At 35.5% G+C, this 16212-nt stretch overlaps 1 protein-coding gene across 1 annotated transcript in view; it reads left to right on the forward strand.

Annotated features, from left to right (window-relative positions):
• LOC106895870 (E3 ubiquitin-protein ligase MYCBP2) overlaps positions 1 to 16212 on the forward strand; it is a 150439-nt gene that overhangs the window by 29468 nt on the left and 104759 nt on the right. Inside the window, exons 3-6 of the mRNA XM_014955519.1 lie at positions 6313 to 6528; positions 10998 to 11151; positions 12533 to 12729; positions 15884 to 16126. Of these exons, the coding sequence (XP_014811005.1) occupies positions 6313 to 6528; positions 10998 to 11151; positions 12533 to 12729; positions 15884 to 16126 (810 nt within the window). The remainder of the gene's footprint in view (positions 1 to 6312; positions 6529 to 10997; positions 11152 to 12532; positions 12730 to 15883; positions 16127 to 16212) is intronic.

The raw sequence follows: 16212 nt of genomic DNA on the forward strand, positions 1-16212 counted from the left end.
TTTTTTGGCCTCGCCCCCTTTTTTTTTTTTTTTTTTTTTTTGGCAACTCACTAGAAAATTGTAGGCTATGTAACTTATCTCAGCTGTATGAATATTGCTGCTTCCCCTCCCTCCCCCCTTTTCACCCCCTAGAGTTTTCCCACTGGTAACTCATAAAAGTGCTGCTTAGGACACTTAACTGAGAGGCTGGATGGAAAGCCAGAGTTCCTCATCTTCTGTTCTCATAACATATGATCAAATGTACAAGGTGGATCAACTGGGATAAATACTTGTCTCATTAAAAACATGTGTAGCTTCTCAAGTAATTTGGCATTGTTTTCAGTGGCTTTTGTATTATTTGGTGTTTCAACCTCAAGAGGGCATCACTTTCTAAGAGATGTTTGAACTGTTCAAAGAATTTGGTGAGGTTCTATGCTCTTGTGTTATGCACAGGTTAGATCAGATGGTTATTATAGCGTTACCTATCTAACAACAGATTAACTTTCCTCTCCTAGATTGTAGTCTATTTCCATCATATTTGAGAATAAACCATTATTGCAGTCATCTGGTTCAAGAGGAAGGAAATACATTGGTCAGAAAATAAGCTATGTATGGATTTCATCTTTTGGGAAAACAGTTTGAGGTGTGAGACAACTGTAAAGGAGACCAGGTTTTGTTTTTCCTGCTTCTTTCCTTGAGTTTACTGGAGCATTACAAAAGGCTGAGAAGAGCTCTTGTGAATCTGGTTGCTCTATTTTATGAACCAAACCTGTACATAATGCATCCTTCCATTTAGCAAGGATTATATCTTTATGTGGACAAATCACACATCAGGGTATGGACACCTTCACTTCATTCCATCTCTCTCTTACCTTTTAGAAAAACAATTAACACCCAAGAAATAAAATCTTATGTACATGTATTAAAGCTATGTTTATGATTACTTATTTACATTGTTATTGCAATTTCTCAGACTTGCATTTAGATTTCATTATTCAGTAGTTGAGGAATGAATTCTTCTTTCTTCAGTATCTTTGAAAACTTCAAGAAAAGGGCTTTTCTAATTTTATCTTAACTGTTTGGAGAACATCATCTGCTTCTGTTTTGTCTACCTAAACTACAGAAAACTTTTGTGAGGTTAATTAGGTTTATTGCCTTTACACATTTTTTTCTATCTGTTCCTCTGAAAAAGATACCCTAATCTTTCTGACTGCTGAAATGACCTTTCATCACTGTTACCTCACCTTGTATGGTTTGAGTTTGAGAATCTCCATTTTGAAGTTTAGTATTGCACATCTTGTAAGAATGACATCATGTATAAAAATTGCTCTTCCTTTGCACTGAAATTTAATTTTAGATGTTCTCTCTAGCACAAATAAATTTTTCCAGCACTCAAGACAGAAGATGTGATGAATACTGGGTATCTGTTAAATTTTAAGATGTATGTTTCATCATGTATCTTGATTTGAGAAGGTGCATTTTCAATTTATGGTGATACCAAGTGAAACAACAAAGATAAAGACTTCACAATGTCCCACTTTCTTACAGCTCATGTGAAAAACACTAAATCAAAAGGCATAATTCTGTTTTTCCAGTCTTGAAGGTCCACTTTTTTGGAAAGCGATAGCAATTTCATATTCCAAGAAACCGAATAAACCAAATGCTTTGGGAATAAAAATGAGTGTAGACTCTATCATCTCGTCTTCTACTCAGACATCCTAGAAGCTGGACTTCTAGTCATTCTTATACTTAGTGCTTTGCATTGCAATATCACAGTAGCCATCAAGAACAGGACATTTAGAGGTGCAGAAAAAGTGATTGTTGCTCTTCACCTTACCCACAGTGCCACGAAAAGATGTTTCATACGTCTGTGGGTCTTGATACACTTAACACCAAGGAAACAAGCTATTAGGGTGAGATTTTTTTCTTGAAATAATATATCCCATAGCTCAAGAGAACAGGATTATTAACAACCCTAGATATGTGCAAAATGAAGAAGTTGCTTCACTGAATGCTTAGAAGTTGACTACCATTTTGGCTCTCAAGTTCCACTGTTTTCCTTGGCAACATACAAGTATTTTGTGTTAACATGAAATGCAGCGTTACTAAGAGAATTGTTGTAACTTAAAAAAGACTTAGTAGTTTGATATAAGACTTTAAGATAATAAGAATTACTAAGTGGTGTTCTGTAAGTGCAGTTAATGGTTAGATTGTCATAGCAATAGGTTCTACCTCAAAATCTGTGAGCCGGTGGCAAGATTATAGAGGTGGTAGCACGAATCTCATACTATTGGGGAAGTTTGTATGACTGTAGAAAAGTGACCCAATGCCATGGCTCTCATTAGTTGCAGGAAAGGAAACTTCCAGTTGATGGTGGTATGTGAACCTTAAGTTCCCAGTTTCCTAACTTAATCAGTGCATCTGACCTCAGTGAAGTTAGGAGTCTGTTGTAATCTGGAAAGAAAAAAATCTTGCCTTATACAGAAAAATACTTTTGATGTCTGTTTTGAATGCTTCCTGGTACCACCATTGAAGAAAACTAACAAAGAAAAAAAAGATGGGGAAAGCTGCTCATTGAATGAGCATTTGCATTAAAGGAGCAGGTGGTTTTCCCGTCTCTTTTATTTATTTATATATTTTTAAATCAGCTCTATCTCTGCTTTTTGTAAAAGAAATCTAAGAAAGTGATTTTTATACAACCTGCTCATATAGCTCCACTTCTGAACAGATGTTTGTTTTGAAGACATGGATACTGTAAATACTATAGTTAAAGCCCTTCAGAGACTTGAGCAAATCGATCCCGAATAAATCGTCATTGGTTTTCACCTAAGTTTGTGGGAGGAGAGAGAGAGAAACTGATGTGATGATCGGAAGTTCCCTTCCTGCTCTCTAACCAGAAACAATAACTCTTGTCATTCCATACCTTACTTCTACCTTGAGACATGCTAAGCATTTCTATGTTTATACATTCAATGGTAATTCCATTGAGGGGTTTTCCCCCTCTAATGAAAATCAGTAAACAGTGAAAGTCATAATTATCTTTAAGTTTTAACCTGTTCTTACAACCCAACAACTTACTGTTCAAAAAGGGCTTTATTTAGTACAGGGCAGTGTTTTTAAACTGAAAAAAACAGGTGATGAATTTAAAAATTATTTTTAAGGGACATTGTTAGGATTGATACTATATTTGTCACATGTATAACAATGGAATATAAGATGCTTTTAGTTTCAAAGAATTTATAATTCCCAGAGATAAGGTATTGTGAAGGGAAAGTGGAGGTACAAACTAAGAAATGTAAACTGGGTTAACATACATCTAGGAATTAAACTCTAGTTCTGAGTCATATATTCTAGTGCTACACTGTTCAGTTCTGGAGAATGTTACGCTGGATTGAAGTCTGGGTGGGAGATTATTGTCTCTAACTAGTTTGGGCACGGTTGTACTGTTGTAGAACAGAAAGATAAAATGGTTGCAGTGCTTACTGTTTTAAAGCTAAAGCATTAGGTAAGGGATGTTTTAATAGTTGTAAAGCATTGAGAATAAGGAAGGAGTTTATTTCTGAAAATTAGTCAGCTTATTATTAATAGGCAAGGAAGTGTACATTGATATTTTATCTAGCACTGTAATGTCTAAAATTATCTGTGCTGGTTAAACAATTTGGCCAACCTATTTCAAAAGAGGACGTGAGCTACAGAACTTGGGCTGTTCTGGAGCAAAGACTAAGCTGAACTCCTGACAAAAAAAGAGCTGGAATGGAAACTTCACAGAAGTTATAATTACAATACGTGATACTAATTAGATAAGTGATCTTCAGATAGAGATATTTCAGAGGATCCAGACATTTTTCTCTTCCTGTAACTGTCACTAAGTTAGGAAATGCATAGTAAACTTACTGAATAAATCTTTTTAACCTGTGTAGTTCAACTGAGTTAGCTTTAAAGCTGAAAGCTGATATTGTGTGTTTGCCTTAACAGCAGCTGCAAAAACTCTTGGGGTATGTGTATGGATATTTGACATACAGAAGAGTCATATGTTATAACCGTTTAGTTTTCTGGTGCCAAATACAGTTTGAAGTATGTAGTAGCTCATTATCATTGATGTCAGTCCAAATCTATTTTGATGCAGGTTGATACTAGAATAACACAGGAGGTTGTCTTGTGTTCTAGCATTGATTGATATTGTGGGTTTTCAACAGCAGCTTTACTGTTTCAAAGATACTCATGTTGTCTTTCAATCCCTAGCAGCAGAATTTCTGTTGTGCTAAAAAACAAAAAAAAAGGAAAAAAACCCAAACAAACAAACCAACCTTTCAGTATGTACGTAGGGAGCTTTTTCCAGCTTTAAAAAAAAATAATTCTCTATTATCTTTGTTTTTGTTCTTACTGTTGGCATTGACACAGGTAAGAAAAGTTGACATGCTGTCTGTGTAGGATGAAATAGGCTACAAAGTAAACCACTGCTTCTTAATTTTTTAGCTTTCAATGATTTTGCAAGGAAGAATATGAAAATATGTACCAGTATCATTAGAATAATACTCTAGCCTAATACTACGTAATGTCTCCAGAGATGGAGGTGGTGGAGTCTCTGTCTCTGGAGACGTTCAAAACCCTCCTGGACATGTTCCTGTGCAACCTGCTCTAGGTGGACCTGCTTTGGCAGGGAGGTTGGACTAGATGTTCTCCAGAGGTCCCTTCCAACCCTGTATCATTCTGTCATTCTGTGATAGCCAAAAATAAAAGGAGCTGTGCAAACTATGAAATATTTTGGTGTTATTTTAAATTTTTTGTTAAGTTTTGGAACATACGGTGTTATATGGTCTAATTTTGAAGCCTGTGTTATTTCTGATAATAATGAAAACATAAATGCAGATAAAAATGTCAACTGTTGCTGTGTTTTGATGTGCAAAGTTGGGGATACCGTATTGTAGAAAAATTCATCACCCCATTAAAACATTATCCAGTTCACTGGTTCTCAAACTTCTTTTCCCCTCTTTTCTGCTAGATTCAAGCCCTCTTTCCCATCGCCGCTCTCAGTTGTGTGTTTCCACTCTGACTGTTCCAAATCACTGTAATATAACTCACTGTATACTTTCCTGCCAATCGAATGTGCTCATTCATAGTATCTATCCCCCTAAATAAAAAGGAAGAAAAAAGAAAGAAAAAGACAAAAAGCCTCCACCTTGCGTGTTCAAGCAAATTCACTGCACTCTTAACCTAGACCATCTCTACTTATGTAGCGTCTGTGCCCTGTGTCTACACCGAGGTGTTAGAAGGAATGGTTTCCTCCCATGTGCCTGAAGTCCAGTTTTTTGTAGCCTGTGCTCAAACCAGCCCACTCCATGTAGTGTGCAAACTATGAGGAGATATTTTCTTACGTGGTCGTGGGGTCTTGTTTGTTTTAAGTCTACCATTCCTCCTGTCCCATCTTACTGTTGAAGAAAAGAGAGAGTATGGGGCAGAATGAGATGTTTTTCAAAAAATGTTTTTTCTTAACGTTTTTCCAAGTCTGATGGCAGCCTTGTGAAAGCTGGTTGATGTCCTGGCAGTGTCTGACAGCACTGTACCAGCAGTAGATACCAAGGAAAGGGTGGGGCACGGTAGCGGTAGGGTAGGGCACGGGTTGTGGTAGCTTCTCAGAACCCTTTCCCAACTCTTACTTTGTGGCTCAGGGCTTCTGAAAACAAGATAGGGTCCTGTTACTTCATAGGCCTTTATAGACTTTTTTTTTTTTTTTTTTTAAAATTCATTAGTTTGTTCATTTATTCTTTTCTAGTTATACAAAATTACTATCTCAAGATCCTCTCGTGAGAGTTTTTGAATTTGCCATCTGTTTACATTTAATGACAAAACAACTAATGGTATTTTTAATTTCTAATATACATTTAGCAAACAGCTTAAACTTTTATTATTTACCGATAAAGTTAAGAACTAAGAAAAGAAATACTGCATTTTAAAATTCAATAATAATAATAATTTAAAAACTCTAAACATACTGACCTCTGTAAAGAAGATAAAACCTGAATTCTGCCAGTCTTTTGGCTGTGGCACAGGTTTGAACAACAGTACAACAGTAGCCTGCACTGCTTTCATTTTCCATCCCAGAGACCTCATCAAGTTAGGAGAGGTAGAGACTAGAGCCAGATGGAACATATTGGAACTTCTCCCTTGTCCTCCTTTCTCCCCTTCCTGAAATATAAGTGATATTTCAACAGGAAATTTCAGTCTCCCGTTTGAAGATGATTTGGTTAGCCAATTTTACTCAGACTATTGAAATTACTTGTATTGAGCAAAGCTTGAAACTTCTAATAAACTTAAATTAATTTTGTTTTTCAGACTGAAAACCTAGAGAGTACAATAACCATACCAGATATCAGATTACATAGCAACCCTTCAGCTTTTAATGTTTACTGCAATGTCCGCCATTGTGTGTTGGAGTGGCAAAAAAAGGAAGCATCTGTGTCACTGGCTTCAAAGAACAGTGTACAGAGCGGGGATTCGGACAGCGATGAAGAGGAGGAATCCAAAGAACCACCTATTAAACTTCCAAAGGCAAGTAACTGGATACTGCTTAAAGTGCGCCGTGTATGGGATCTAAAGATGGTATATTCCTTATGGGGAATAAAGAACAGCGATATAAACCAGCTGCTCAGAAAATAGCTATAATTTTATTTGTTGTCCATCTAGTCTAGAATCATCTGATTTGATGAATTAGGAAGATCTGTGTACCTGCCCAATAATTAAAGTCAATTAAGTGTTGGGTAAACATTCAACTTGTACTCCTTTATAAGTACTGGTACTTGAAAATAATCTATAGCTTCAAAAGTCTACACAAAATGCAAATAAGGCAGCTCTTATACTGTCAGAGGCTACTAGCTGGTATGATAAAGGCTGCTTTCTCTTCCTTTACCGCCAAGGAAGAATAAATCTTTCTGCTATTGGAATTCAGTTAGTGGAGTGTTTTCTGAGATGATTTGCCAGGTATACGTGTAATTGCAGTAACTGTCAATTATTCTTACTACCTTAGTTTTTTAATCTTTCCCCTTTTTTGGCTTTAGTATCTTTTGGCACTGATAACTGTAGATAGTTAATAATGCACATTAAGGTTTTGGATGCTATAATTCAACAGTTAGGGTAGCTTTTTTACTGTTTACTACTTCTATACTTGCAGCAGGATTAACGGTGGCAAGTCAGAAATAATCTATATAGGAGTTACTGACTTTTTTAATTTTTAAAAATTTGCTGATTCACTTGTTTTCTATCATGTAACTTCTCTGCATTTAGTTTTGTTCATAGCTATCTTATTATGAGTCCTGCTTCCTTTTGTTATTCTTCTGAGTCTAAAAAGCGTATTCAGAGTAACTTTCCTTGTTTGTGTTTGCTCTAAAAACAATACAATACTGAATTAAGAAGGGTGTTGCAGCAGTGATTATGTAGAATGTTCTAGTCACTTAGAAAATTAGAATTTTATAGGTGATTGTGTTTAGTATTATCTGAAGAGAAAGTTGGTGTTCTGGAAATAGCGGTGAAGAATTGTAGAGGAACATAACCAAGTCAAGTAACTGCAACTTGATAACTTGAATTTCACGGTTGATAGTTGTGAAATAATGTGCAGTCAGTAGGAATAAAGTTAGCATTGTTTGAACTGCATCTGACTCCTTGTGAGGAGTGAATTAAATGAATCAGCAAGTGCTTGTAGGTGCTTAATTTGAAATGTTAAGTAAAAGGCAGTGTAGCTATTAGCATTTATAAAGAGCGCAATAGAGTTTTACAGAGATCTTGTTAATAAAAGAGGTTCAGAGAAGGATGAGATTTACCAGCAACATGGACAGAACACTTGCAAGTTGAAACGAAAACATTGGTGGTGGTAAAGATGTTAGAGAGTTTAATCAAAAAAAGACATGGAAAAGTGGTGTGGTTTAAAAAAGCCAGTGGCTTAGAAAAAATGGTACAGAAACCATAGGTAGGAAGCTTTACTTTTCCATTTTCAAAACAGAAAATCAGCTATTTTGTTACATTTGATACAGCAAATATAAAATTAAAAATCAGTACACTTTCAAACTATTCATGAAAGTCTATAATAAGATTGAGAACAGCTGTTTTTAATAAATGTTAAAAGAGACAGATGCAATTTGCTGGTCTTCATGTATTAGTACAATGTTGAGAACAATTGTTTTTAATAAATGTTAAAAGAGACACATTCACAATTTGCTGGTCTTCATGTATTAGTACAATACATTTTATTTTGGTTGTTTGGTCAGTTTAGTAACTTGCTGTAGTAACTTTAAATTTTTGGATTTACATGAAATATTTGCCTTTGCTTGACTTATTTCTTTAGTGCCTTTGCCAATGATGGGGAATTCTTTCTGCTTGAAATAAGGCAGATTCAACTCTACTGATTTGATCTGATTTGCAGTTGCTTCCCCCTCAATATTAAAATTAACACTGAGTTATGGATGATCCACAAAAGCCCTGTTTTAAAGGAATAAATGCTGCATTAAGGTGGAATTAACTGACTAAATATTCATTGTTCTGCAGTGGGATGCATTTTGCTGCTTAAGTAAAGGGCTTAAACAAAATTGAAAATTTTGAAGTTGTAGCAAAAAATAAAAAAAAAAATACTCTCTTTAGAAACTGATTTTAAGCCTTTTAAAATTTATTAGGAGGGTATGTGACCTGTGTAAAGTATTCTTTTTGTATGCATATAATACACATAAAAATTAATGTAGAGAATTAAGTGTACAGATTATTATGTATTCTTAGATAAACATAGAAATGTGCGTATTGGGCAATTATGAGAGAGAGAAGACAAAGGAAATAAAACAATAGTGTAAATGAGACTTCTTGAAGAAATAGGGTTTTTTGAGGAAGTAATTATGGGTCAATATGTCTGTATCCAGGTTAGAATTTTGTGTGTCCTCTGTAAGGTTGGTTTGTGCTTTTTGATCCGAAGTCTCAAAGGTGTTGCAAAGGGAGTGAGAGGATGGCTGCTTGGAGAGAGAGATACTCATCAATACAAGCTCTCTCTGTGAGTATGACACAGACTGCAGGAGTAGTGCTGGTTTTGGCTCAGAGCCCCTTCAGAGAGGAATGAGAAGAAGCTTAAGATGTCTTGAAAAGATCTTTTGCTTATTCTGTCCTTCAGTGCACAGTTTGGAGGAGTTGAGAGGCAGAGAGATACTCACATTATGCATCTATATATATGTATGCATGGATAATATGAATGGTTATTTGTTTGTTTGAAGGTGAAGAGACCTGTTTTAAGAAGCCTGCCCGGTCTGTTGCTCTCAGTGAAAAAAAAAAAAAACAAACTTAAGCCAAATCCAACCTAAAACCTGGGCAGATCAGGCAAAATCGCAGTGGAAGTATCCATTGTCGATTCCTACTGTAGTGGAAGTTCACCAGATTGTTTTCTCCACTGTGTTAGGTTCTCTGCTTTCTCCAGCTGCCTGTCAGCTGCTGTCTGAAGATTCCTTGGAAGAATAGAATAAACTTCTCAGTTTCTCCCAGAGATGCTGTCACTGAAAAAGACTATTTCTGAAAATTTACTACAGCGTATTGTAGCCTGCAAGATGATACTGAGTTTTCAATCCTGGAAAAACCATCTGTGCTGTTATTTTGTTGACAGGCTTTTTTCCCCTGTAGATTCCATGCATGTGTTTTCCCTGACTCCGCTGAAGATATGAAATGTAAGGTGCAATTCGCCGGAAAAACGCTTTTGCACTTTGAAGACTTGATTTGGTTATGTTTCTGTTCTTCCTCCAAAAAATCAAACAGGTTGTAAAAAAAAAAACTTCTGGAAGACAGAAATTGAAATAAATTGAATGACAGCAAAGACAGTTAAAAGGCATCCAGTAGAACTTAGAGCTGACTGTCAGAACAGGCCTGTTTTGAGCATGAGTGGCAGTTCCATTAACAATTTTATTTATTTTCATATTGCAGTCTTTTTCCTTAGATTTTACTCAGGGGTGAATCTGTATTAAACACGCTAAACATTGGGGCTCTGCTTCTAACAGTAGCACATAGTGAAGTTTTGAAGATCTGGCTGCTTATTTGTAATGAGTTAACCCTGTTCATGTTTCCTTCCTCCTCCTCATTGTCACATAGTGAGTTTGAGAAGGAAGTGACAGGGAACAGTCAGTGAAGAGAAGCATAATTGTAATCTCAGAATATTCAGGAATGCTAAAAGGGAGAGTTAGGAGTAGCTGGTAACAGCGCTCTTACAGATGTTATATTGCTTGGCATAATTCATGTCTGTGATGAGTACATATGGAGTTTTAGTGACAAGTAATTAATCTTTATCTTTGTTTTAATATTGTCACAAGAGCAATCTCAGAGACTTTGGAGGGAAAAGTACTTGTGCTGCCAGTATTAGCTGTTCAACGGATCATTACTCAAGTTGGGAAGTCAGGTTGCAAGCCAATTCTAGCTTGCTGGCTCACACTAATGAGCAAGTAAAGGTGAAAAAGAGGTCTGTCAAATGAAGTGTGAACTCCAGTAGAAATTACAAGGGCTCAGAGGCACAGTTTGTCTTGCACTGTCCAAAAAAATTTAAGTTTTCTTATATTTCCAGGGAGCTATTACGCTGCTTAGATAACACTCTTTAATATAATGATACTACTTCTGTAGTAATATATGTAGATGCTGTAATATTTGCTAGCACAGTTGTGTAGGTGGGTTCTTGATTCTGATTCTCTTTTGAATTACCATTGTATGTACTTTGTCTTGCACTGTCCAAAAAAATTTAAATTTTCTTATATTTCCAGGGAACTATTATGCTGCTTAGATAACACTCTTTAATATAATGATACTACTTCTGTAGTAATATATGTAGATACTGTAATATTTGCTAGCACAGTTGTGTAGGTGGGTTCTTGATTCTGATTCTCTTTTGAATTACCATTGTATTCTGTACTACGTTTCTGTTATTCAAATAACTATCTTGTTCTTTTATACCTTTATTGGTGAAGACCCAAAATTATTATATTAACAGATAATCTGAACTATCTGTACTTCTTTAGATCATTGAAGTTGGGTTATGTGAAGTCTTTGAACTGATAAAGGAGACGAGATTTTCGCATCCATCCTTGTGTCTCAGGAGCCTACAAGCCCTACTTAATGTGCTCCAGGGCCAGCAACCAGAAGGCCTGCAATCAGAACCTCCTGAAGTCCTAGGTAATATCTCATTTGTTACTATATTTGTATTAATATACATCTGTTACTGCATTGGACAGAAGATGATGGTTCCTAGCAAGTATTTGTGAGATAGTAACACACTTGTTCTCAGCAGACTGACTTTATTCTGGAATGTGAACTCGTTATGGTGTATGTAACCAGTATTGTTTCAGCATCAATCTTTCGTAGAACAGGAATGTTGGCATGTAAAGGCATATATATATATTTTAAAAAAATATCATAATTTGTTGCTGTGTAATGCAAAGTTTCATTGAAGCATAGTAAAGCTTACAATGTGTCATTGATTTGTCTTACTGAAGCTATAGAATACCTGGACTTACTGGAAAGAAGGTAGTTCTACAGTGAACTTCTCTTGTGATCTGCTGTTGAAATCTATAGTTTAGCTATTTAATTTTGTAATTTGTATAAGGCTGCTAAATGAAGTGTCCGAGTTCTTGCTTTTATTTCCTCTGGCCATCCAAAAGTTTCCCTGAAAATTCATTTTGCATTTAGTGATACATTCAGGAGTTCAACTTTAATTTTCAGTATGATTGATTACGTCCTTTCAGTTAAAATTCAATTATCTCTTGTTAATTCATAGTTTTTAATGGTTTATATAACTGCAAGGAAGGCTAGGCTGTAGTATCTGTTGTTTAAAAATAAAAATAAAAAAAAATTATCTTAAGACTGTATGTTTTCCTTTTTATGGCTCAACAGTTTTATATTCCAAAGTTGATAGTAATTTGCTACAGAAAGCTTTTATTTTGTATTGATGCGCAGAGTATTAAAAAGCTACAAAGAAGGCTTTGTTGTGATTACTGCCTTAGTGATTATTTTTATACACTATAAAAAATTGAGGTGGATTTCTGTTCACGCCTTGATTGTTACAGATTTTCAACTGCTAAACAGTGCTTGAAAAGAGACATACAATCGAAATAATTTTCAAGCTTTGATTTGAAAAGCTCGTTTTTGAGAAATGGGATGTGCTTCAACATGGGTAATGGTCATAAAGATTAGACAAGGTTGGTCAAGACCTACACATCATCTCAGTGATGAGGTAGACTGAATAGGCAGGTAAAGTAACTCCTTCTGGACCGTTTCTTATTAATATGTTCCACTGTAACAGAAGGACTTAGTTTTTCTTGTTCTCTGGCCATTGTGATTATCAAGAGTTGGTGTTTTCTGGCTGAAGAATGAAAAGTTAAGGATGTTGTAGGCCTGTTTAAATGGGATGCTCTTTTTTCTGTCTGGAAATAGGGCTGAACTTAATGGCTGAGGAAAGATGTATCAGGTATTTTGTATGTTTAATTTCCCATTGACTGGCAAACTGCTTGGTATGATTTTGCAATTTGCCCACGTAATTTCTGTGTTTTATCTGCAGAATCCCTGTTCCAGCTTCTTCTGGAGATAACTGTCCGTAGCACAGGAATGAATGACAGCACGGGACAGTCCCTGACAGCACTTTCCTGCGCTTGCCTCTTCAGTTTGGTGGCTGCCTGGGGAGAGACGGGAAGAACGTTGCAAGCAATCTCTGCTATCCTCACCAATAATGGCAGCCATGCTTGTCAGACTATTCAGGTCTTGCACTAAAACTTCTCTGTATCTGGGAGTTTATGTAAATGATGTGTACATGAGTTTTGAGAAGATCTATTGTGTAAATTCAGTTAACTTTTTCTCCCCCTCACTATTTTTGAGAAAAGAGTAGGTATTTCTTTGTCGCTCTTGAGTTGGAGAGAGAACAAAAAATACAACATTTAAAAAACAGATTCTCTTTCGAATTACCATTGTATTCTGTACTACGTTTCTGTTATTCAAATAACTATCTTGTTCTTTTATACCTTTATTGGTGAAGACCCAAAATTATTATATTAACAGATAATCTGAACTATCTGTACTTCTTTAGATCATTGAAGTTGGGTTATGTGAAGTCTTTGAACTGATAAAGGAGACGAGATTTTCGCATCCATCCTTGTGTCTCAGGAGCCTACAAGCCCTACTTAATGTGCTCCAGGGCCAGCAACCAGAAGGCCTGCAATCAGAACCTCCTGAAGTCCTAGGTAATATCTCATTTGTTACTATATTTGTATTAATATACATCTGTTACTGCATTGGACAGAAGATGATGGTTCCTAGCAAGTATTTGTGAGATAGTAACACGCTTGTTCTCAGCAGACTGACTTTATTCTGGAATGTGAACTCGTTATGGTGTATGTAACCAGTATTGTTTCAGCATCAATCTTTCGTAGAACAGGAATGTTGGCATGTAAAGGCATATATATATATTTTAAAAAAATATCATAATTTGTTGCTGTGTAATGCAAAGTTTCATTGAAGCATAGTAAAGCTTACAATGTGTCATTGATTTGTCTTACTGAAGCTATAGAATACCTGGACTTACTGGAAAGAAGGTAGTTCTACAGTGAACATATATTTACAAAAAATATCATAATTTGTTGCTGTGTTATGCAAAGTTTCATTGAAGCATAATAAAGCTTACAATCTGTCATTCATTTTCTTACTGAAGCTATAGAATACCTGGTCTTACTGGAAAGAAGGTAGTTCTACAGTGAACTTCTCTTGTGATCTGCTGTTGAAATCTATAGTTTAGCTATTTAATTTTGTAATTTGTATAAGGCTGCTAAATGAAGTGTCCGAGTTCTTGCTTTTATTTCCTCTGGCCATCCAAAAGTTTCCCTGAAAATTCATTTTGCATTTAGTGATACATTCAGGAGTTCAACTTTAATTTTCAGTATGATTGATTACGTCCTTTCAGTTAAAATTCAATTATCTCTTGTTAATTCATAGTTTTTAATGGTTTATATAACTGCAAGGAAGGCTAGGCTGTAGTATCTGTTGTTTAAAAATAAAAATAAAAAAAAATTATCTTAAGACTGTATGTTTTCCTTTTTATGGCTCAACAGTTTTATATTCCAAAGTTGATAGTAATTTGCTACAGAAAGCTTTTATTTTGTATTGATGCGCAGAGTATTAAAAAGCTACAAAGAAGGCTTTGTTGTGATTACTGCCTTAGTGATTATTTTTATACACTATAAAAAATTGAGGTGGATTTCTGTTCACGCCTTGATTGTTACAGATTTTCAACTGCTAAACAGTGCTTGAAAAGAGACATACAATCGAAATAATTTTCAAAATTTTGTAATTTCTATAAAGCTGCTAAATGAAGTGTCCGAGTTCTTGCTTTTATTTCCTCTGGCCATCCAAAAGTTTCCCTGAAAATTCATTTTGCATTTAATGATACTGAAAATAAAAGTTGAACTCCTGATGGCTTTGAATGTATGATTGATTATGTCCTTTCTGTTAAAATTCAATTATCTCTTGTTAATTCATGTGATACATTCAGGAGTTCAACTTTAATTTTCAGTATGATTGATTACGTCCTTTCAGTTAAAATTCAATTATCTCTTGTTAATTCATAGTTTTTAATGGTTTATATAACTGCAAGGAAGGCTAGGCTGTAGTATCTGTTGTTTAAAAATAAAAATAAAAAAAAATTATCTTAAGACTGTATGTTTTCCTTTTTATGGCTCAACAGTTTTATATTCCAAAGTTGATAGTAATTTGCTACAGAAATAAAAAAATAAATTATCTTTCCTTATGTTTTCCTTTTTATGGCTTAACAGTATTATATTTCCAAAGTTGATAGTAATTTGCTACAGAAAGCTTTTATTTTGTATTGATGCGCAGAGTATTAAAAAGCTACAAAGAAGGCTTTGTTGTGATTACTGCCTTAGTGATTATTTTTATACACTATAAAAAATTGAGGTGGATTTCTGTTCACGCCTTGATTGTTACAGATTTTCAACTGCTAAACAGTGCTTGAAAAGAGACATACAATCGAAATAATTTTCAAGCTTTGATTTGAAAAGCTCGTTTCTGAGAAATGGGATGTGCTTCAACATGGGTAATGGTCATAAAGATTAGACAAGGTTGGTCAAGACCTACACATCATCTCAGTGATGAGGTAGACTGAATAGGCAGGTAAAGTAACTCCTTCTGGACCGTTTCTTATTAATATGTTCCACTGTAACAGAAGGACTTAGTTTTTCTTGTTCTCTGGCCATTGTGATTATCAAGAGTTGGTGTTTTCTGGCTGAAGAATGAAAAGTTAAGGATGTTGTAGGCCTGTTTAAATGGGATGCTCTTTTTTCTGTCTGGAAATAGGGCTGAACTTAATGGCTGAGGAAAGATGTATCAGGTATTTTGTATGTTTAATTTCCCATTGACTGGCAAACTGCTTGGTATGATTTTGCAATTTGCCCACGTAATTTCTGTGTTTTATCTGCAGAATCCCTGTTCCAGCTTCTTCTGGAGATAACTGTCCGTAGCACAGGAATGAATGACAGCACGGGACAGTCCCTGACAGCACTTTCCTGCGCTTGCCTCTTCAGTTTGGTGGCTGCCTGGGGAGAGACGGGAAGAACGTTGCAAGCAATCTCTGCTATCCTCACCAATAATGGCAGCCATGCTTGTCAGACTATTCAGGTCTTGCACTAAAACTTCTCTGTATCTGGGAGTTTATGTAAATGATGTGTACATGAGTTTTGAGAAGATCTATTGTGTAAATTCAGTTAACTTTTTCTCCCCCTCACTATTTTTGAGAAAAGAGTAGGTATTTCTTTGTCGCTCTTGAGTTGGAGAGAGAACAAAAAATACAACATTTAAAAAACAATCATTTTTGTTTTACTCACTCACTATTTGTTTTACTGTTTAGGTGCCAACCATTTTAAATTCTCTTCAGCGGAGCGTACAGGCAGTTCTGGTGGGCAAAATCCAAATCCAGGACTGGTTCAGTAATGGGATAAAGAAGGCAGCCTTGATGCACAAATGGCCATTGAAAGAAATATCTGTGGATGAAGATGACCAGTGCCTACTTCAGAGTGATGGTTTTTTCCTCTATCTCTTATGTAAAGATGGACTTTACAAAATCGGCTCTGGATATAGTGGGACAGTGAGGGTAATGTGATTTCTTCTTGTCTGATGAAGATAGTCAATATTTTTACTTAACTTTTATGATGTCCTGTTTCCATTAAAAGTCTTTTG

This window comes from Calidris pugnax, unplaced genomic scaffold (genome assembly GCF_001431845.1).
Source record: "Calidris pugnax isolate Ruff unplaced genomic scaffold, ASM143184v1 scaffold153, whole genome shotgun sequence".
Lineage (NCBI taxonomy): Eukaryota > Metazoa > Chordata > Aves > Charadriiformes > Scolopacidae > Calidris > Calidris pugnax.